This window comes from Onthophagus taurus, chromosome 1, assembly GCF_036711975.1.
Source record: "Onthophagus taurus isolate NC chromosome 1, IU_Otau_3.0, whole genome shotgun sequence".
Taxonomy (NCBI): domain Eukaryota; kingdom Metazoa; phylum Arthropoda; class Insecta; order Coleoptera; family Scarabaeidae; genus Onthophagus; species Onthophagus taurus.
In genome coordinates, this window is record NC_091966.1 from 4,997,959 (window position 1) to 5,020,417 (window position 22,459).

The 22,459-nt window shown below is 31.8% G+C and overlaps 1 protein-coding gene across 50 annotated transcripts in view; it reads right to left on the minus strand.

The window, feature by feature from the left end:
* LOC111415678 (longitudinals lacking protein, isoforms H/M/V) overlaps nucleotides 1–22,459 on the minus strand; it is a 289,549-nt gene that overhangs the window by 266,025 nt on the left and 1,065 nt on the right. For 45 of the 50 annotated variants that reach the window (XM_071194791.1, XM_023047436.2, XM_023047476.2 and 42 more), the window contains exons 3-4: nucleotides 21,629–22,442; nucleotides 16,643–16,732 (exon numbers count right to left, since the gene is read on the minus strand). In XM_071194791.1, coding sequence (XP_071050892.1) covers nucleotides 16,643–16,732; nucleotides 21,629–22,442 — 904 coding nt within the window. Of the gene's footprint in view, nucleotides 1–6,310; nucleotides 6,602–6,790; nucleotides 7,375–11,346; nucleotides 11,945–12,285; nucleotides 12,386–12,603; nucleotides 16,733–21,628; nucleotides 22,443–22,459 lie in introns of those variants that run through there. The other 5 variants (XM_023047473.2, XM_023047438.2, XM_023047454.2 and 2 more) reach the window with 5 other exon arrangements.

Genomic DNA, 22,459 nt, shown 5'->3' on the forward strand with positions numbered 1-22,459 from the left:
GCAAAACACGGTTCTAAACCGCATTCCAATCGAACGTGCCTGCTTAAAGTTTTCTTATGATGGTACGTTTTATGGCAATTACCACATACATATAAGCCTAAAAAATACAGTAATTTTATATATATTTATTAGAATTATTAACCAAATTGTAATTAAAACAAATTGAATTAAAAGTCAAACATTAAAACAATGTTTTAGAGAATAAAAATCGCAAATAATATTTTAATGTTATTTTAGTTATTCTTATATTCACAGATTTCAATCCAGTCGAAGCATCCTCAGGAGATGTCTCGATAATTATTCAAATAATATCACTAAAAAATTATAACTATATTTATTGATGAAAAAATAACGTGAGAAATCTTTAAATACATTTTGATTTTCCTACTTTAAGAGATCTTAATTTAAGTGTGATGTAATTAATAGAATTAGTATCTATAATATGAGGAAGAACATTTTTCATCTTTTAATCAAAGACTTATTATTAAAATAGGAATTGTAGTGCGTAATGTTATTTCAATCATTCTGATTCCTGAGGATGATCCAATGAATCAAAACTGGTGATGAATACTAAATCTAAGAAACCGATACTATCTAAGAGAGGTACACAAGCACACAAAGTATCAACCCTTTCATTGCTAATAGGATTTTTAATAACGGTATCTTACGTCTTGAACAATTAATAAAACTGGTCGTGTTTACAAATATTCAGGTAATTTTTTGTATCAGCATAATATGACAGTAGTCGGTAGCAAGATATTTGTAAAACTGTACAGGGTGTCCAAATTTCGATGAGTTTGCAGGGTATCTCAGTTATTATGAAAGATAGAAAGTTGCGGCTTTCGCGAACCTGAGCTACTTTTTTGTGAAACTTACAATGGCGCAAACCAAATTTTCATAGACCTCTTCGTTTTTGATATACAGGGAGTGTTTCTAAATTTACGATTTTCAGACACCTCCTGTATCTCGGCTATCCGGAAACGTAAAAACGGGTTCTAATAGATTTTTTTACGTAGAATCCAATGGTGCACGTAGAATTTTTCTAGTCATCACGGTTTTTCAGTTATAAAGAGTGAAGTATTTTAGAAGTTGAGTATTCAGTATTTGGGTTGTGTTTATAACTCAAAAACCGTGATGACTAGATAAATTCTACGTGCACCATTGGATTCTACGTGAAAAAATCTATTAGAGCCCGTTCTTACTTTTTTACTAAGTTTGCGGATAGCCAAGATACAGGAGGTGTCTGAAAATCGTAAATTTCAAACACTCCCTGTATATCAAAAACGAAGAGGGCTATGAAAATTTGATTTGGGCCATTGCAAGTTTCACAAAAAAGCAGCTCAGGTTCGCGGAAGCCGCAACTTTCTATCTTTCATAATAACTGAGATACCCTGCAAACCCATCGAAATTTGGACACCTGTACACTAGTACTACACACCAATTTTACCGAAAAAAAACCTACATTGAAAATTCCTGTTTAGGAGTTTCAAAACTGGCTAAAAAAAATGTAGTTTACTGACTACTTTTGAAGGATACGAATATTCAGGCTGTCCCGTATCTTCCGCATCAGAGTATTATACGGTTGTAGGATACATTATTCTGAAGAAATCGTTCTAATAAAATTTTTTCGAAATGTTTATAATAACCGCACGGGAACTGTTTAAAGATATAATAAGCGGATTCACGAATTCACGGAAAAAGTTTATTTCTCTTTCCGTGTCGAATCTATTGGTGAGTACACGTGAGAAACTTTTATGATCGGCGCGGCAGACCGGCCGAGGGTTGGGCCGATTACCTCTGACTGATTTACGATCTGCTATTGGACGAAAAACAGTTCGTTTAATAAAACAGTGCGGTTATTATAAACATTACGGAAAAATTTTATTAGAAAGATCGCTTCAGAATAGTGTATCCTACAACCGTATAATGCTCTGAGGCGCAAGATACGGGACACCTGTATATACTTGTCAATATGACATTTAGGGACTACGTAATATTTATTTATTTATCAAATATATTTATAAATATATTTATTTATATTTATCAAAGTCGGAAAAACTTATCTATTGCATATAATTACTAATATCGAACAAGGTTACCAAATCGCCCTTGTATGAAAACAGACTTTTTCTCATATAACTAAAGTGTGCCGCCTTAGGTTTTAAAGTGAAATTATTGACTTCAATTTATACCAAAAATTATCTAATGTAATCGTACAAAAATTTTACGTCATCGTAAAGAGAAAATTAATCTCTATCAAATGAGCGTAACAAAAGGCTACATTGCCATTTAAAAAAATTTAAGTGTTATTCGTTACTCATTTGTTTTCTGAATTAAAAACAATTGTATGCGGTCTTATTAAGGCAAATAAAATATTAAACAACTTTTGTATAAAATGTTTTTTTATAAAGCCAACATTTACCGAGATATATACTATATTCCATACATAATGGGCACCCTGTATTATACGCAGGCTATAGAGATGAAATAGCTCAGAACAGTAAAACAACTGACAAAGAGATACGATTAGAAACACGGAGTGTGGCGTTGAAATGTTTTAATTTGTAAATAATGCAGATAAGGCATTAATGTAATAAGGCAGATGGCACAGAGGAGGATGCAATAACGGATATTATTACTTAACACAAAAAAAAACTATGCCAGAAGCCATAAATCTGCCCATATATACTAGATATACAAGGTGATTCTCAACCTATACGCATAAACTTGGTGAATTATTCCTCAAAACAAATAATGACTAATAGGTGAAAAAAAATCTGGAAAAAGTTTTTTACTTTTCCAGATATACGTGAAAGTTACTTTCAAATCAAGAATACATACAACATTTTAAAATAACATCACAGCAAGTGTTCGACGTTATTTCCCATATTTTCTATACACAATTTTACCCCAACTACACGATCTCCCACTAGTGCGGCCTAAGCCAGGGTTGGCGGATTATCTAGGCAGCAGCATGCATCCGATTTCGCAATTCTTGCTTAGTATTAACTTCGGTGGCGTACACTATGCTTTTTAAGTGACCCCAAAAATAAAAATTTAAATGAATTGTGGTCGGGCAATTGAGATGGCCAGAGATCCATCTTTCGGGAAACACATTATTTAGATATTGCCGCATAATAATCAGCTATCTAAGAAACTAAAAATCTTTTTCTACAATTTTTGTTACCAATTAGTCATTATTTGTCTTGAGAAATAAATATCCAAGATTATGCGTGTAGGTCACCCAGAATCACCTGTATAGCAGTACTTACGTCCGGTGTTCATTGAATTAAAACTGGAACTAACACCAATACTAGAACTTAGGTCTAGAAACTTGAAGTGAACTTCGAACTTCTTTCTGAATAAGGTTGCAACAATCTTTTTCTACAATTTTTGTCACCTGTTAGTCATTATTTGTCTTGAGAAATAAATATCCAAGTTTATGCGTGTAGGTTGAGAATCAGCCTGTATAGCAGTATTTACGGCCGGTGTTCATTGAATTAAAACTGGAACTAACACTAGTACTAGAACCTAGATCTAGAAATTTGAAGTGAACTTCGAACTTCTTTCTGAATAAGGTTGCAACATGACATCCAAAATGTTAAGCCTATTGTTAGTTGTAGTGATAGTGCTGACATGACCTTGAAACTCTCTGCGGATGGGCAGCCAATGACTGTCACATTGATCTTAAAAACAATTAAGATCAAAATCATACTGTGTAACCTTCACCTTGAGATTCCAGGAGGTGATTCCTGATTCCGTCCATCGATAAGTAGAAATTAAGATTCCACATCAGCTGTCAACCCAATCCAAGTATTAGATAAGGTCAGGGTTAATCACAAACATTAGTTGATGAGAAATTACAAATACGTTAGTAATTCTACCATATAATCCAAAACAGTAAAATGTAACATAGCTACTACTATACAACAATGATCCAAAATAAACATTTAAGAAAGTGGCAGGGGGATATGATGTAATAAATGATCCTCGAAATACTTAATTAGTACAAATTATGACTGATGGAAATATCACGCTGCCAGATTTCATAGATGAACAAAAATATAGATGAAAAATGTATTATATATTATTTCATTTAAAATTACTCCATTTATTTATAATCTAACAAATTGTTATATCAAAGACAATAGCAATTATTTAACTGTAACCACCATCCATTAGCATATCAGTGCAAACAATTTTTTCCATAAATATCCTGACTTTTGATTGATTTCTTGAAAATAAATTACATCATTTCAAATGATTTTCAAAAAGTCACAAAATCCTTACTTTCATTCACTTACGTCAGTTAACCATTCTCAGGAAAGAAACGGAAGGTATGAAACGTGTACGATAATTTATTTTACCATAACATATACACGATGTCCCGTATCTTCCGGATCAGAGCATTATACGGTTGAAGAATATATTATTCTGAAGCGATTTTTCTATTAAAAAATTTTTTTAACCAATAGATTCGACACGGAAACACAAATAAACTTTTTCCGTGAATCACTATTGGACGACTTTAAACAGTTCCCTTGCGGTTATTATAAACATTTCGAAAAAAAATTTATTAGAAAAATCGCTTCAGAATAATGTATCCTTCAACCGTGTAATGCTCTGATCCGGAAGATACGGAACACCCTGTATAACTATATCTAATAATTAAATTATATAAGTACGAAGGCTTTCACGGCCGATGTTAATTGAACTAAAACTAACAGTAGCATTTTCACTACACCTAGAAACTTTCGGATTTCTAAGAGACGCATGGCTGCATTTTGAAAAAGTGCTTTATGTTAAAAGGACAACCGACAGAAATCAGATAGAATTTAATTAACACTAATTACTAACTATCAACTGAGACAACTCAACATACAGGGTTTCCCAATAGTAACGGAAAAGTTCATTAAAACAATTAAGAACAGTTTATAGAAAAATTGCTGAGACGGGTTTAAAAATTTAAATTATTTGCAATTATTTGGTATAGATTTAAAATTTTTGCCGCCATTTTTAAACGAGTAATGACGTCATCGATATTTTTGTCAAATAGCAATCCACCATTTTTAATACGGAATATGACAGAGGATACTTTTCTGAATTTGGTACAGTCAAAATTAATATTGGTTACAAAAGAAATTTTCGAGAAAAGTTATCTTAAAGTTTCATGATTTTCCATTCATTTGAGATAGAACAATAGCAGTAGCTATGCGTAACCATGACAACAAACTATTTCAGATATCAAAAATTAATCATTATCTTAATAAAATATCTAAAACAACTGGTTGCCGTGGTTACGCATTGCTACTGCTATTTTTTTACCTCAAATAAATGAAAAATCATGAAACTCTAAGGCAATTTTTCTCGAAAATTTTCTTATGTAACTAATATTAATTTTGAGTGTACCAAATTCAGAAAAATATCCTCTGTCATATTCCGTATTAAAAATGGTGGATTGCTACTTGAAAAAAAGTAGCGATCATGTCATAACTAGTTTAAAAATGGCGAAAAAATTTTAAAATCTATACCAAAAAATCGCAAAAAAATTAAATCCTTAGACCCCTCTCAGCGATTTTTCTATAAACCGTTTTTAATGAATTTATCCGTTACTTTTGGGAAGCACTGTATACAAAAATTTAACATTATTTTTAAGACTTTGACTATTCAACTGATGATGTCTTTTAAGAAGTTGAAACCGGTACCGAGCATATTAAAATAAAAAAAAAATAAAACTAAGGAAGAAGTTTTACAAAGTTTCTTTTTGCTTTAATTTTATCTTTCTACTCATATTGTGCAATGTTGTTGGCTTCTGAAGGTTTGATCATAGCATCCAAAACATCAAACACTTTTTCAGAAGACGCACGGCTAAACTTGAAAGTTTCTAGTTTTAGTTCAATCAAATTATACTTTATTTCTTCAATTACATTGTACTATAAAAATAAATGTTGTTTATTTAATATAAAAAAAAGCATCTTAATACATACTACTCATCAAGTTAATTAAATTGTCGATTTAAGTGAAAGTTCCGAATCCTCTTTGTGATAGATGTGTTTTTTTCCTAATTATAAAGTATAAATGTTATGGTAAATAATTTAGACATCACTTTTATATCATCACTTAATAAAGGCAGTATTATAGCTAAACCCACCTAAGTATGTTAATCTAATCGACATAGTTATCCGAAAAACAATTTGTGGAGCAAGCTAGCCAACATTCTTGTAACATACTTCAAACAACTTCTTATTATGAATTAATTTTTTTACCTACGATATTTATTATAATTCTTTTTCTAAGTTAAAAAAAACAATTTATTTCAAAATTAATATATTTCCTTTATAATTACAATGTAACTTCACAAACAATAATTATCAATTCTTTTTCTTAATTTTCATGATTTGTTTTCAATATAACAATTCGGGTGGTATGAAAAAATTTGGATGCGTTTTCATATGCTTGATTAATTCGAATCGATACTTGTATCTGGTGCCGCAAAACGTACACGAAAAATTGGGTTGTTTACCGCCGCACTCGTACTTCCGGTGTCTATTCAAGGTGAATCGTTTGCCGTAACTACGGCCGCAAGAGCAAAAGTATCGACCTGAAATATTTTCTAGATTAACTATTTATTTAATATTTTCAAAATCGGTTAAATTAAATTTAAATTAGATTAAATTCTATCCACTTAGTTAATTTTTAATGCAACATAAATCTTTTATATTAATAGAAGCTTTAGAATTTTTATACATTACCTTTATTGAAATGGTTTAGAATCTTTGAGAAATATTAATTTATTATTAATACTAAGTTGTTTTTATTGCAATAAACTGTATAAAAATCGTTAGTTATTCATATAATTTTTTTAATTTACATAAATTTCTTATTCATTTTTAGTTATGTATTGTTCGTTTTCAAACTGATTAAGTTGCTGCAACAAAAACTCCATATTATTAAGAGAAACGCCCTGTTGTTGAACATTTCCTCTTGGTAACGAATCCGGTTGTTGCGAAACAACACTTGAATTATTACCAACATCGCGAACAAAACCAGAATCGGAAAACTCAGTTTCTGTACTTTGAGGATTTTTATAAGCTATATTTTGACAACTAACTTGAGTAGCTTGGACGTTTCCCGTCATATTATGAATTCCGGCCATGTGTCTCTGCAAATGTTGTTTCTTTTTGAATCCCCTATTGCAGACCGGACAGAAATAGGAGGGCGATTTACCGCATTCCTCCCTTTTATGGTTACAAAGATTGCTCTGGTACTTGTACGATCTGTGACACGTGTCGCAATGATAACGTCTTTCTTGATCATCACTTGGTGTTTTGTTAACAACAGGACGAGTAGAATATTTACCACACCATACTATGTCTGAAACAGAAATTTCTCCTATCACCACTACTTTCTTTTTTTATTCAATGTTACCAAATTTAATATTAAATATGTAATGATAATAATGTGAACTTCATATTCATGCGGGATGTAGTGCAGATTTTTCTTGTAAGTTTTAGAAGACTTCTTAATAGTAGAAATATGTTTGCATGAATACTTATAGAATTTCCCTTGGCCATGCGCTATTGCAAAAAAAATAGCTGTGCATACTCAAAAAACCATGTATGATATTTCATTACATCATTATCTCTAATAATTATTAGAAACTGTTCGAAAAAAAGGCCAAATCCACTACAATTTTGTTTTCTTATCATCTTGCTATAAAATGACATTTCGTACCGGTTTCAATGCTTGAGCATCATCAGGAAAAAGGTATTGTTTCGAGAATTTCACGAACCTTCTCTTAAGTTAGTACAACAAACAACCTAAAAATTTGATAAGTATCTTAATAAAATAGTTGCTGTTATACAAACAGTGAATTTCACTTAAGATGCAATATACAAAAATTTATTTCCTTTACTTACTTTATCCCACATAAAATGCAACATGACAATATAATTACGGATTAATACGGGGAACGCAGTGTCCGTTATAGCGAATAAAAATATACAACAATCTAGAATAACAAAAAAACTAGACTAGCACTAGAACTAACACTAGACCTAGAAACAATGTGTTTAGCCGTGCATCTCTTAAGACAGTTAAACCTGAATGTTTCTAGTTCTAGGTCTAATCTTAGAGTGGTAGGTAGTGCTAGCTAGCATAAGATATCACTATGTTGTCTATATTTTTATTGCACCCTAATGTTTCTAGTTCTAGGTCTAGTGTTAGTTCTAGTTTTATACTAGCACTATTACTAAAACTAACACAAGACCCAGAACTAGAATCATTCGGCTTTAGCCGTCTTGAGAGACGTGCGGCTAAATCCGAATGCTTCCAGTTCTAGGTCTAGTGTTAGTTCGAGTTTTGCACTAGCACCATCACTAGACCTAACACAAGACCTAGAACTAGAATCATTCGGGTTTAGCCGTCTTGAGAGACGTGCGGCTAAACCCAAATGTTTCTAGTTCTAGCTCTAACGTTTGTTCTAGTGAGTAATAAGTAGCGCTAGTTAGCATATCACTATGTTGCATATTTATTAGCACTATTACTAAAACTAACACAAGACCTAGAACAAGAATCATTAGGGTTTAGCCGCACGTCGGATAGTGATAGTGCTAGTAAAAAGCGAGAACTAACACTAAACTTAGAACTAGAATCATTCGGATTTAGCAGTCTTGAGAGACGTGCGGCTAAATACGAATGTAAGTTTTAGTGACAGTGATAGGTAGCGCTACTTAGCATAAGATATCACTATGTTGTCTATATTTTATTGCACTAAAACTAAAACTAACACTAGAACTGACACAAGACCCAGAACTAGAATCATTCGGGTTTAGCCGTCTTGAAAGACGTGCGGCTAAACCCAAATGTTTCTAGTTCTAATGTTTGTTCAAGTGACAGTGATAAGTAGCGCTAGTAAGCATATCACTATGTTGCATATTTGTATAGCACTATCACTAAAACTAACACAAGACCTAAAACAAGAATCATTCGGGTTTAGCCGCACGTCAAATTGTGATAGTGCTAGTAAAAAACTAGAACTAACTCTAGAATGTGTGTTCTAGTGACAGTGATAGGTAGCGCTAGTTAGCATAAGATATCACTATGTTGTCCATATTTTATTGCACTAAAACTAGAACTAACACTAGCACTGACACAAGACCCAGAACTAGAATCATTCGGGTATAGCCGTCTTGAGAGACGTGCGGCTAAACCCAAATGTTTCTAGTTCTAGGTCCAATGTTTGTTCTAGTGACAGTTATGTTACATATTTATATAGCACTATCACTATAACTAACTTAGTTCTAGTGCAAAACTAGAACTAACACCAGAATTTTTGCACTAGAACTAACACAAGACCTAGAACTAGAATCATTCGGGTTTAGCCGTCTTGAGAGACGTGCGGCTAAACCCGAATGCTTCTAGTTCTAGGTCTAGTGTAAGTTCTAGTTTTAATTGTTATTTAGCGTGTTTGTGGTATATTTTTATTAAACGAAAAGTAGAACTACCACTAGATCTAGAACCAGAAACATTACTTCCTTTATCCAATTCCTGGTACTATTAAGCTATGTTGCATTTTATGTGGAATAGTTCCAGTGATTCATATATTGAGAGTTATATGAAATCCCCTGTATACACCGCTTGGGGAAGAAATAGTTTTAAGAATACATTTAAGAGTACATAACCGAAATCAATTTATTAAAAAATTTTTTTAACGAAAAAGGTTCCCGAAAATGTGCCCGCCTGATAATGACACAAATTGAAACCGGTCAAAAACTTAACCTGAGCTTTTCCTTGTGCTATCTACAATTAGCATCATTAAGAAACGCAGTATATAATCAGATGTGAAGAGACTCCAACAATCCTTAACAAAGAAACTTAACGACTTGGAAAATTAAAAATTTGGCTTTCAACTAGTTAAAGTTAGTTTCTAAGAATTTTGATAGTTTCCCCCTACCTACAAAAAAAAGGACTAACCCAACCCACCAAAACCTCATTATTATTATAAAATGTTGCATTTATTGCAAAAAAATACAATTAGAAAATACATAATATAAATATATTCCTCAATAAAGTTATCATTGTATCAAAAGTTAAACTATTTTATACTCTTAAAAAACGGTAATTAATAAAGGCCGCAGTCTTTTATCATTTCAAAATTGGTAAATTAATAGTTATATTAATCCTAACAATGGTATAAAAATTTTTGGCACAATATTAATCTAAGTCTGGATAAGTCCATCTTTAACCCCGCCATTATTTATTATCAACTCATATCAAAAAAATAATTTTGATCAATTGTGTATATCAGATTTGTACTCAAAAGTGTGTCTAGTTTGAACGTGTCTGCTCAAGTGGTATTTTCTCCTGAACACGGAAGCGCACATCGGACATCTAAATCTGGGTGCGACGTCAACGCATTCCTCCTTTTCGTGCCTGTATAAGTGGCGCTTGTTTTTGTAACTTTTCGAACACTTTGAACAATGAAACCTTCTTTCGGGATGATTCGAATTCGTTTCCAACTTAACCGGATTCAAAACGACTGGTTCCAAGACCGGGATGAACTTGTTGGATTTGCCCTTGAGTTTTTTTGGGATTATATTCCACTTTTCGCGGCCAATTAGTTTCGTTAATTCTGTAAAAGCAATATAGTCCGAGGTTAATAACTTTGTTTTTGACGCGAGAATTTTTTTGATGACTTCACCCACAAAAAAAAATCAATAAAAAAAACAAACTCAAAAAAAATACGTCCTACCTAATTCCAAGACAAAAAAACTACATTTACGCTAATTAATTAATAGTTCAGATCACAAAATTTAGAAGAACTTTTACTAACTACCTACGAGAAACACGAGAAGTTAGAAATTAATTGATTAATTTTTTTGTAATTTGAATTTTTAACGCAATATTTTGTTTGTATGAACGAAATTTTTATTAATTTTGATGTAATTCCCCAGAGATAAAATAAAACTTTCTTACCTGTTTGAAGTACTTATGTAGCTAATGATGAATGTTGATGAAGTGATGTGGGTTTTTTAAATTTTGAGTCGAATATATTGAAAATTGTTAATGAATTTTAAATAAAAGTGCTTATTATTATTCCAGGAAACAAGAAATTAAAAGTTTATTATAAATAATATAAGTGAAAAACAAAAATTAACTTTTTTAGAAATCTTAAGCAAAAGTGATTTTGATAATATAAAATTAATATGAATTTAAACTATAATACCCTATCTTGAATTAATTTAATTTTTAATTAAATCGACTCTATATGTTTTAGAAATTTCGAGACATAATTTGATGCATTCTTTAAATAAACTTTAAATTTATCATAAATTAATAAACGACTCCTTTCTTTGGTATATATTCATATATCTCGTAACTACATTTAAGGACAAAACTTCCCTACACATTACCTTAACCATTAATAGGATACTTTCCAATAATTTAAATTTCACTTCTAAAGGAACACAATAAACTAATAATAATAATAATGACTTGAGAATGAAAATGGCACGTATAACTCAATAAACTCTATCTTTGGATTAACTTTGAAAATAAAATAAAAATCTATTCTTAAAGATTAATAAAAATTAAATAAAATAAAGCAAAAAAACTCTTTGGCGTTTTGTAAATGGTAACGTTCCTTACACCCAATTCTAAATAGGATTTCTTAATCGGATTAATTTTTTTTACAAATAAATCTTTTGCATATGTCTGATCTTTTTCACTCTATGCTGGCTGTCGCTGTGTCGTTTTAAGTTCGACAGCTGATGGAACCTTCGAGGACAATAAGAGCACTCGAATCTGGCTTGTTTGCCACATTCATAGACCATGTGTCTACGCATGTTTCCACGGTGCTTGTAGAGTTTACCGCAATTCAGGCATGGAAATCCATTGGGCGTCGAAACCGATGTAATCGACATATGCCAAGCTGACTTGTTGCCTAGAAATAAAGTACTGGGCTGTACTCGCACCTTACAGAAGACAACTTAATTTCTTTTCACACTTGGCTTTCAAATTTTCATTTTATGTAATGGCCTCATCTGATATTATCAAGTACCTTCCTCGATAAAGACGGAGTCTAATTATCGAGGATGTACTTATTGAAAAACGTTTATAAATTAAAAAAAAAATCTACTTTCGACCTAAGCAAAAAAAAAAAAGAACACAAAACCATGCATTAAATTATGTCTCGAAAATCGTCCAATTTCATTCATAGAGAAAGAAGATATTTTTGATCAATTTGAGGAGAAAAAACGAAAACAAAAAGAAATAATTTACAAGTCAGATTGAAATGTTTATTCATAGAATTTTGATGTACAAAAATTGATAAATGGATTCTTCGGCAGATCATCACTGAAGGTGGATAGCGAAAATGAAGATTCTGCAACAATAAGAAATAATCGACTGAGTTATTTCAAAATAAAATTTAAATCAATTTAAGAAGTTAATTTAATCAAAAAAATTCCCCAAAACTAAAACATTAATTTAACAATAAAATCAAATTTCATTAGTAGATTAACATTTTAATTTTGAAGAATTTTATTCACAAGGCAAAAGAAATTAAATATCAAAAACGATTTTCTTGAAACAAAAAATTACCTTTCTCATTATAAATCTTCGGAAACCTCTTTAGAAACGGTCGTCTCGACATCATTCGATGCAGTAGAGAGCATGGCGGTAGAGTCCGGACCTGTACTTGAAGCGTTTTCCACAATGGCTGCAAACCTGTCCTTCTTGATACGAATTTTACAAACTACCTCTTATTCATTTACTCTTTTTTTGGTTTATTTTTAAAAAAAAAGCTTAATCTAATTTTTTGTTATGCCCACCTCCACCCAGACAAATTATTTTTCATAAAAAAATTATTAGCCTGCTTACTAAATAACCTCAATTTTTAACGAAGAATAATATCCCAATTTCGAAAAAAGTACTGCGCAGTATTACCTTTTTCAAATACAGAAAAACTATTTTCGTTAAAAACAATTTTGGATTTTTTAACATATTTAAGTTGCACTCAAAGAAAAGTTACAATTATAGATTATTATTTATTACAAATTTGATTAATTTTTTAATTAACGTTTTTATTAACACACTCCACATAAATTTTGCAACACAGCACTAACATTGGTGCCGCTCTAAAGTAAGAGTCTCATCCGCTACGAAGATATCTATATGGAAAAACTGAAAACAAAATCGCCCATACAAAAACATACATTCAATAAGACAAACTTGTTTTAAGAGATAATGCTTAAAGTGTGATAAAAATAATTGGTCAAGGAATCGTTTAAAAAATAATGATAATCGTATCATTAATAATTAAAATGATTCTTTGATATAATAGACTTATCATAAATTAAACATTAATCATCTCAAAAATGGCATTTAAATCCAAACAGAACAAAGATCACAATAATTTGATTAGATGTGATCTTTATGTGGAAAAATTTAGATGCCAAATTTTTAAGTATTGGCTTAGTTAAAATTCACACAAACATTTAGCACCGATCACGCCATAACATTAAAAATAGCAACAATCTTAAAAAAGATTTAAAAATAAACTTTTTTAGATTTCTTACCAAAAAAATACCTCACAGCTTCAAAGCTGCTACAGAAATAAGCATAAATCACTTTTTTCCCTAAAATTAATTATAAGCGAAAATTTTATTTACAAAAAATATTGCAAACAAATTTAACTACAAATTAATTTTAGGAACATTTATGTTGTAAAATCTGTGATGAGTAACCTGTAAATAAAATACTTACAACCAATACTTTTTCCAAAATTAACACCTTAACACATTAATGCAAGATAAGTTATAATTGCAATATTTCACATATTCACTACAACATCACGTTGCAATAAATATAATATGCATCTATAAAATATCTCGCTTTAACACAACACTTATTAATAATGCAGTTGAATAGTAGAATAAATAATAAAGCGCATCTTTTATTGGAGGAAAGAAGACTCATAAAGGTGCCTTTTTCAAACATAGCCTGCATAAGCCGAAACAGCCAAATCACAATTTAAGTGGAGAAGGCTAATCATAGACCAACCCCACCCAAAACATGTCTACATTGCCAGTTTCAAAAATGCAAGGCGTTTGTAAAAACCAACCCGTACAAGCAGGACTCATCCTGACCAATTAAACTTGTGCTTTATATACATTGCTCACTAACTCATATACACCATTAATAAACTCGAAACTAGTTAGAGTAAAGTGTGCAATATGCATCAAGATACGTATTAACCTGGCGGGAGGACCAAAAATTAATCGTGCGAATGTTGCATATTACCCACTCTATATCAACTAGTTAAGAAATTATTAAGATGGTAGATAAATTATAATTGCAACATTTCACATATTCACCACAACTTCATATTGCAATAAATATGATAATATGCAACCATAAAATATATACCAAAAAACTTTTTTAACTTACTCAAAACCGTTGACTTCATCTTCTTGAATTTTTGCCACGTTTCAAATTGCTTACAACAAACAATATGATCTATGACGAATACCAATAAAAATTTAAAAACTACGTATTCTTCATGGACGTCACCGGTTTCAATTATTTACAATCATCATCAGGAACCACATAAATATGAAGTTGCCTGATGATGGCCGTAAATGAGCTGAACCCGAAAATTTAATTAAAAGGTTATTTTTAAACTTTAAAATTTATAAATAATCGGCAATTCAAATTGTTAACAAAAATAAATGTTAACAAGTGAAGCACAGCCAATTAATTATTAAGTATCACTTTAAATCACTTTCTTCTCATACCTACCTATATCACAAACTTCATAAATTGAAATATTATCCAATCGAAATAATTTCTAGTAACCCCAAGATATAATTTCAAGAATATCTCCAAATTATTACCATGGTTAATTACTCTATATGAAATTATTTCTACTCGTAATTTTTCAATTGTTGATACAATTGTTAAAATATTGCGATACCTCATTGTATACAAAAAATGTATACAACTACAAAACATTTTGAACAAAAATTAATTAATTCCAACTTACAAAAAAAAGCATTGCAAGTTTATACCTTTTTAACACCACTTTAATTATTAAAAAATTATTTCTACAAACAAATTTAGTTAAAAAGTAACTAAATTCTACGTAGAATTTTTTTAACTGTTTTTAAATATACCTCACCATGAATACAAAAAAATGTATTCATAGCTACATAAAAAAAGTGATGAATTTAAAACAAACTCCACTCACAACGATTTTTATCCAACACGAATAAAAATCAGCAACAAAAAAAAACTAAACTTTTTTAATTACCTCGTTGTTACACAAAAACGTGAACAACTACACAATCATAAAATGTACATCTCAAAAAAATAAATAAATAATAAGACAAATATGAACAAGTAAATTTAAGCATGCACATGTATATAAAAAACCAGTAGAAATCAGTTAGATTAAAAAGATAAGAGAATATCAGATAGAAGGCCAACATATCAAATATTAATACCAAAATGGGGGCGACGCGATGCCACGTTGCGCAACGCGCAAGATGGCATCGCGGCGACCACAATTACCCGAAAAATTACTAATACACCTACGACTGCGTGGCAAAACGGCTTATTTATTATCATTAATAAAAACGGATTAAATCGACTTAACATTTTAATTTGAGTAAAGGAAAATATAAACGTATTAAAGCGAAATAACGTTTGAAAAATTGAAAATCATATCAAATAAAATATAAAGATAGTGTGAAAAAAAACACCGAGACTAAACAGTCCCTATTGTTGGAATCAATATGACGCAAGCACGACGTGACAAAAATTAAGAGAAAGCCAAGTCTTTCACCACAACAAAAAATTAATGAATTAGAAATTAATTTTAGGGCTTTCATTTTGATTCCAAAAACCATTCTCCCCCTTCCTACCTTTCGTTTTGCGTAAACACGCAAGATGATTTCTTTAGAAAAAAAAATGATTTGAAATTTCGCGTATTCAATTACCCAAAAAAATTATTCAAATGAATCGTTCAAATTAATAAATTAATTAAAAATAAAATCAAATAACTTTGTAATTACTCAATAATTCCGATTAAAATTAAAAATTTTATATATCCATTGTTAAATTTAAATAATTTTTGCCAACGGGGGAAATATGGTAATAAAACGTCATGTTTCAAAGCAACTACGGAAAAAATCTAAGCAAATAAATACATAAAGCGCAAGGGTAATAATAAAAACTAAAGGCCAACAACTACCAAGTACTATGTACGTTTCAAAAAATAAAAATAGAGACTGGATAATACTCGAGGTGTTAGTTTTGCCATACAATTTGCATAGGTGTAGCCGAAAAACTCCTCAACCAGTACGCAATCAGGACATAAATTTTCCGGCAACCATCTAACATAAAAAAAACGTTTATTTCCCAATTAAGAATCCAACGTTCCATTAACTTTGAGAGTGGTAATACAAAAATTTGCAATACCAAAAATCTCTCATTGTTTTAAACGTCAATTCCAAATCAGAAATAAATTCGGGTAAATTAAATTTTTTTTAATAATACCGATTATTTTTATTTTGCCTTATTTATATGTACTGATTGCATGCGAGTGAAAGAGTGCAAATAAATGGATTTCAAATCCTACCTTGAGAGTCGCGGTGAGCCCCAACAGCTTCTTGTGCTGCTAAAAACACTTCATCTTGACTTTGATTTCCCATATGCCAACCGCCAAATCCTGGAAAAAATAAATTAACATTTAAAAAATTTATTTTTGCATATCACACTTTATGCCAACCCTTTCATAAATATTAAAGTACGCCTAAATTGGTTATTATCATAAGTGAAGTTTTATTTTAATTAACTTCTACGTAATACTTTTTGGCTAATAGATTCAAAAATATTCATCAACAAAGTCACACATGTCGTTGTTATAAATGTAAACAAGTTTTACATTGAAAGTTACCGTTTTAGTATTATAATTTTGCATTCTGACATTAAAAATTAAGGTCACGCATCAAATTGAATAAATTTTGTAAAATGCCAGAAAAGTAGTTAAATGCTTAAAGCTTTTGCTCTATAAGTTTATGTAAAACTTTAAAGTTTATGTAGAACTTTCTTCTCATCATTTTGTAACAAAGTTAAAGAACAAATCATGTTCAAATGTTTATAAACAAAGTAAAATAATTCCTAGCAAAATAGTGTTCTCAGTCTGTTATCAACTTGTAAACATTGATAGATAGCGGCAATGCTTTGTCAAGGGATTTAAATGACTAAATTCCAAGGGTAATGCTCAAGGGATGAATTCTAGGAATCTGTAAACTTTGTTACATGGAGAAGTTTGTGGTGAGGTTGAGTTGGTGCAAAGAGAACAAGTTCAAAACAAATTAAACAACACTAACTTAGCGACGAATTGTTGAACCCTCTCTACAAACTCGAACATTTTTATTTAAGTTGTTGATTAAAGTAATAAGTGTTTGTTTTATTTCCTACTACTCGTCCAAAAAATTACACAATATCATAAATTTTTCTTTGAATTTTTGAAAGCATTACAATTATTTACTTACCAAACATGTTTTGTTTGTAAATACATTTAACATACAGCGTGTCCCGTATCTTCCGCATCAGAGCATTATACGGTTGTAGGATACATTATTCTGAAGCGATCTTTCTAATAAAATTTTTTCGAAATGTTTATAATAACCGCACGGGAACTGTTTAAAGGACCTGTTTTTCGTCCAATCAGCAGATCGCAAATCAGACTCAGGTAATCGGTGCCACCCTCGGCCGGTCCGCTACGCCGATGATAACTCGTTTCCCACGTGTACTCACCAATAGATTCGTCATGGAAAGAGAAATAAACTTTTTCGATGAATCAAAGTTGTCCGTTATTGGTCGTCGTTAAACAGTTCCCGTGCGGTTATTATAAACATTTCGAAAAAATTTTATTAGAAAGATCGCTTCAGAATAATGTATTCTACAACCGTATAATGCTCTGATGCGGAAGATACGGGACACGCTGTATTCCTTAATTCAGGTTTTATTACTATTATTGGCAATACTATTAATGGCAGCATACAAGTGATATTTCTTAGTTTAAACAAATACCCAACAAGGACATAACTTTATCTAACTCTTATCTAACTTCTAAACGGATGTAAATATTCTGTTGGACTTCTATTCCTTGTTAACACAAACATTTAGTAATCATCATCTTATCATTTCCAGAAAATTTATCAACTTTTTTAAAACCAACTCTCTTATTTCGATTTTATCATTATAAATTGCTTTATACAGGGTGATTTATAATATAGAGCAAACTAAAAGAGTGGGTACTAGGAGTCAAACTGAAGATTTTCTTAATGTTTTATTAAAAACTTAATAGTTACGTAGATATCGCATATTAATCTTTTAAATAAGTGAACGTCCACTTTTGAGAACCTCTGATATTCAGTAAAAAACAATTAAAATACTTGTCAACGCCATAATCATTTTTGAAGGAGCTGTAAAACTAGACACATTATTGTTTCAGCAGTTTTGTTATTTTAGATAATACGTAATTTGTTAAAAAAAATAATGGATGTTAATTCATGAAACGTCTAGTAATAATGTTTTAAATGCAAAATTAATTACAAAATCTCTGAAACAAGTATTTAGCCACTCGCAAAATTGTGGCTGCAAAGGATAATCAGCGAGAATCAGTCCTTGCATCTTATCTTGCATCTAAATCCGTGCAAAAAGTCAAGGTCCCTCACTTTAGAGATCGATATCTTCGCAACCGTTCAATAAAAAAATTGCGATAAAGTTTGTTGTAATCACTGAACATCTACGTAACATATGTTAATTTGAAAATTTTCGGATCCACGGTTTACTTTTTTATCGCGAGTTAAATGAAAAAGTACCCGATTTTTTACGGTACCAGCAACTTTGCGATTTTTTTCGAAAACTATCCTTCGAAAAAATTTGAATTTTGAACAGGTGGTAGCCTGATGTGTTCTTAATGAGCGACATATTTTATTTTTTCGATATTCCATACAATTTCGCGGAAAATCGCGGTTTAGTAAGAAGCCGTTATGTCGAAAACGGCTGGGTGGATTTAATCGCGGATTTGACCAAAATATGTCAAATAATCAGTTTTTCAAAATTAGAACTCCCTAATTTTTTAAGAGCGATTTAATAGTATTATAAATTAAAGAGAAACAGAAATGAGCTTTGCGGGGTGACGGGGGTTCCGTCTAATCGGAACAGATGGTGCGTCCCAAACAGGACGTCGCGCCTTATTTCTTTAGGTAGGTAAGATAAATGCGCGACGTAGTGTCTGGAACACACCATCTGTTCCAATTGCACGGAACCCTCCTCTCTCCGCATAGCTTATTTCCGTTTCTCTTTAATTTGTAATTCCATTAAATCTCTCTTAAAAAATTAGGGAGCCATAATTTTGAAAAACTGATAACCGAATCCGACAACCGACATTATTTGACATATTTTGGTAAAAATCGCGTTGAAATCGGCCAGATCGTTTTCGAAATAACCGCATCCTACTAAACCGCGATTTTCCGCGAAACTAGATGGAATACCGAAAAAATGAAATATGCCCCACATTAAGAACACATCAGTTTACCACCAGCTCAAATTTGTGAAATAGTTTTGGGAGAAAAAAAATCGCAAAGTAGACAAAGTTGCTGGCACTCTCAAAAATCGGGTACTTTTTTTACTTAACTCGCGATAAAAGAAAAACCGCGGATCCGAAAATTTCCAAATTAACATGTGATATGAAATGTTTACTGGTTACAATAAACTTTACAGCAATTTTTTCCATTGAGCGGTTACGAAGTATATCTATGTCTAAAGTGAGGGGCTTTGACTTTTTGCACGGATAGTAGAGATGTATAACACCGCGAGGCGCAATTGAGTTAACTTATACAGTGTGTTGCGTGCGCTGATACCCAACTTTAAAATGAGTCAACTTAATTGCGCCACCGACCCAAAGCAGTTTAACGCACAACCATTATGGCGCAGGCGGCCAAACAATTTATAACGTCAATAGCTATGCGACAGATCAGTCAGATTTATCACCCTATTATAGCCCTTTAAATGAGCAAATATAATGGCGACGTTGTACAAAACGCGGCATGTACCCCCTTATATTCACGTTTTGTACACCGCCACCATAACATATTCTCATTTAGTGGAGTTAGACAGGGCTAAAAATCTGACAAATCTGTCAAATAGCTATTGAAGATTTTCAGATGTGTAGGTGAAAATTCCAGCCCTTAATTACGTATAAAACCTGCATTTACTAAGAGTTTGAAAGAGACAACTGTGTTATGGCGCAATTGAGTTAATACATTGTGCTAACTCACTTAGGTGCTAAATTTTGCTGCATTGCACATGGTTAGTATAAACCATTCACCAAATTAACTGGATTGGCAGCAATAAAAACATGGTATCAGGTTCACAACAAACAAACATCAGTTTTTGAGCGTTTTAACAAATTTTTAAATAGCCATAACTGCCATGTTACAAAGATTTTATCATTTCTGTTAATTATGCATTGTTTAAGTAACCCTGAAACATTTGCAAATGTTTATTTTGTATATAGTTAGAAATGCTCAGCCTATCATTCAACTTTAATGTTCTATAATATCTTTGTGATTATTAAGTTGTGGTCAAAACATTATCAAGAAAATATCTTCAATTTGGCCCCTAATAGTACCTACCCTTTTAGTCTGCTCCATATGTTATTTCATCCAATCTACATTTTACTCTAAGCAATATAATATCAAATGTGATGAAATGAGATTCAAGATTTATCTTGATGTAATGATGAAGAAAGAGTTCTATATCTTAATAATATTGAATGATACAAAAGTAAGGCTTTTCCACCCTTTCAAGTGGATCAAAAGGACTTCAAATTGAGTCAAACACAAGTTTTAATTCTTTATTATATGTGAATATATCTAGAAATCAGCATGGAACGCTTTTGAACATATTAAGAAAGTGTGGAATTACTGGTATAGATTTGGGTATTATAAAGAACTTGAATTAGAAATAGAAAGCAGTCATTGAAAATGAGAACCTTGTTTGATCTTGTAGAATTTCGAAATTTGGAAAGACCAGTTGAATATTTAAGGAAATCAATTTACTCAAAAATGGTTAAGACCTGGATTTAAATCACAATTAAGAATTTAAAGCAGTTATTAAAGACAAATTACAAAGTTAAAGCAAAAGATGATACAAGAATTATGATTCAATTATAGGTTATATTATAAACAATTTAATAATGAATATGGTTGTGTATTAAATAAATACTCTTATTAACCTACTTTCATTTTTCTCATATTATATGCGCCTTTAGAACAGAAATTTCTATGGAAAGTAAATGCCAAGAAAAAGATCCAGCAATAATAAGGAAATTAAAAATTGTACAGTTTATACCTTTGAAGTTTTAGATAAATTTTAGCAAAAATGACCAAACATGATATGTTTTATTAAAAAATAAAAATAAAGTTGATCCATTTTCCAGGAAAAACTGAAAATGATAAAATTTTGATTACTAAATATTTATGATAAAGTCTATTTGGAAGTTAGCTGAGTAAATAAATAAAAGTATTTAATAAAATGATATACAAACCTTGTCCGGAAGCTTCGCCTAAATTCCCATGACTAGGCCCTGCACCGCTATCATCCATCTGCTCCATATTACTAATATCATCATCATCAAGCGTCAAATCTTCAATACTGTCCTCATTCATTTCGTCGATATATTCAGCCTTTGGTTCTAGCATCAGTTCAGAATGTGTTTCTAGTTTTTCTTTAGTAGGAACTTGAGTGATCTCCGGGTCTCCGGCTGCGGCGGCCACTATAGCTGTAGGCGGCTTGTGCCTAGTCAGTATCTCCGACTTGGACTCTACTGGTTCAGGCACGTCGGTCGATGGCGGGGCCACCTTAATTGGAGCTGCCGCCGCGGCGGAGAGCGCTGTGGGAATGTTCTGGGCGGGCGCGTGGCTGCTACTATGATGAGATTCGGACGAGTTCGAGGCATCATGATGATTCTCGATATCTTCGAGACTGCGTCGTCGGATTCTCTTTCGCTTACGCGCCCCTGGCGATTGCGATCCTTCGCGACTTTCTTCCATCTCTCTGCGTCTTTGTTCTATCGTGAGGCCTTGAACGCGGGGTAAGGCCGCGCTCGGGGGGGGACTTTTCGAAACGGGGGGCGGCGGAGGTGGCGCCACCGTCTTTTTCGTTTCAGTCTCGCCCTTTCTATTGTCCGACAGGCCCTTGATTTGTAAGGATTCGGCTGCCTTTAATAACGCACCCAATTGGTCTTGGGAGATGTTTACTTCGCCACGGTACATGTAGTCCATCATCGCCTTTAATTCTTGGTATTTCACATCTTTTAGTATGAATATTGGGTGCTTGTCGTAATTTTGTGATAATAACGACTGTTGAAGAAAAAAAT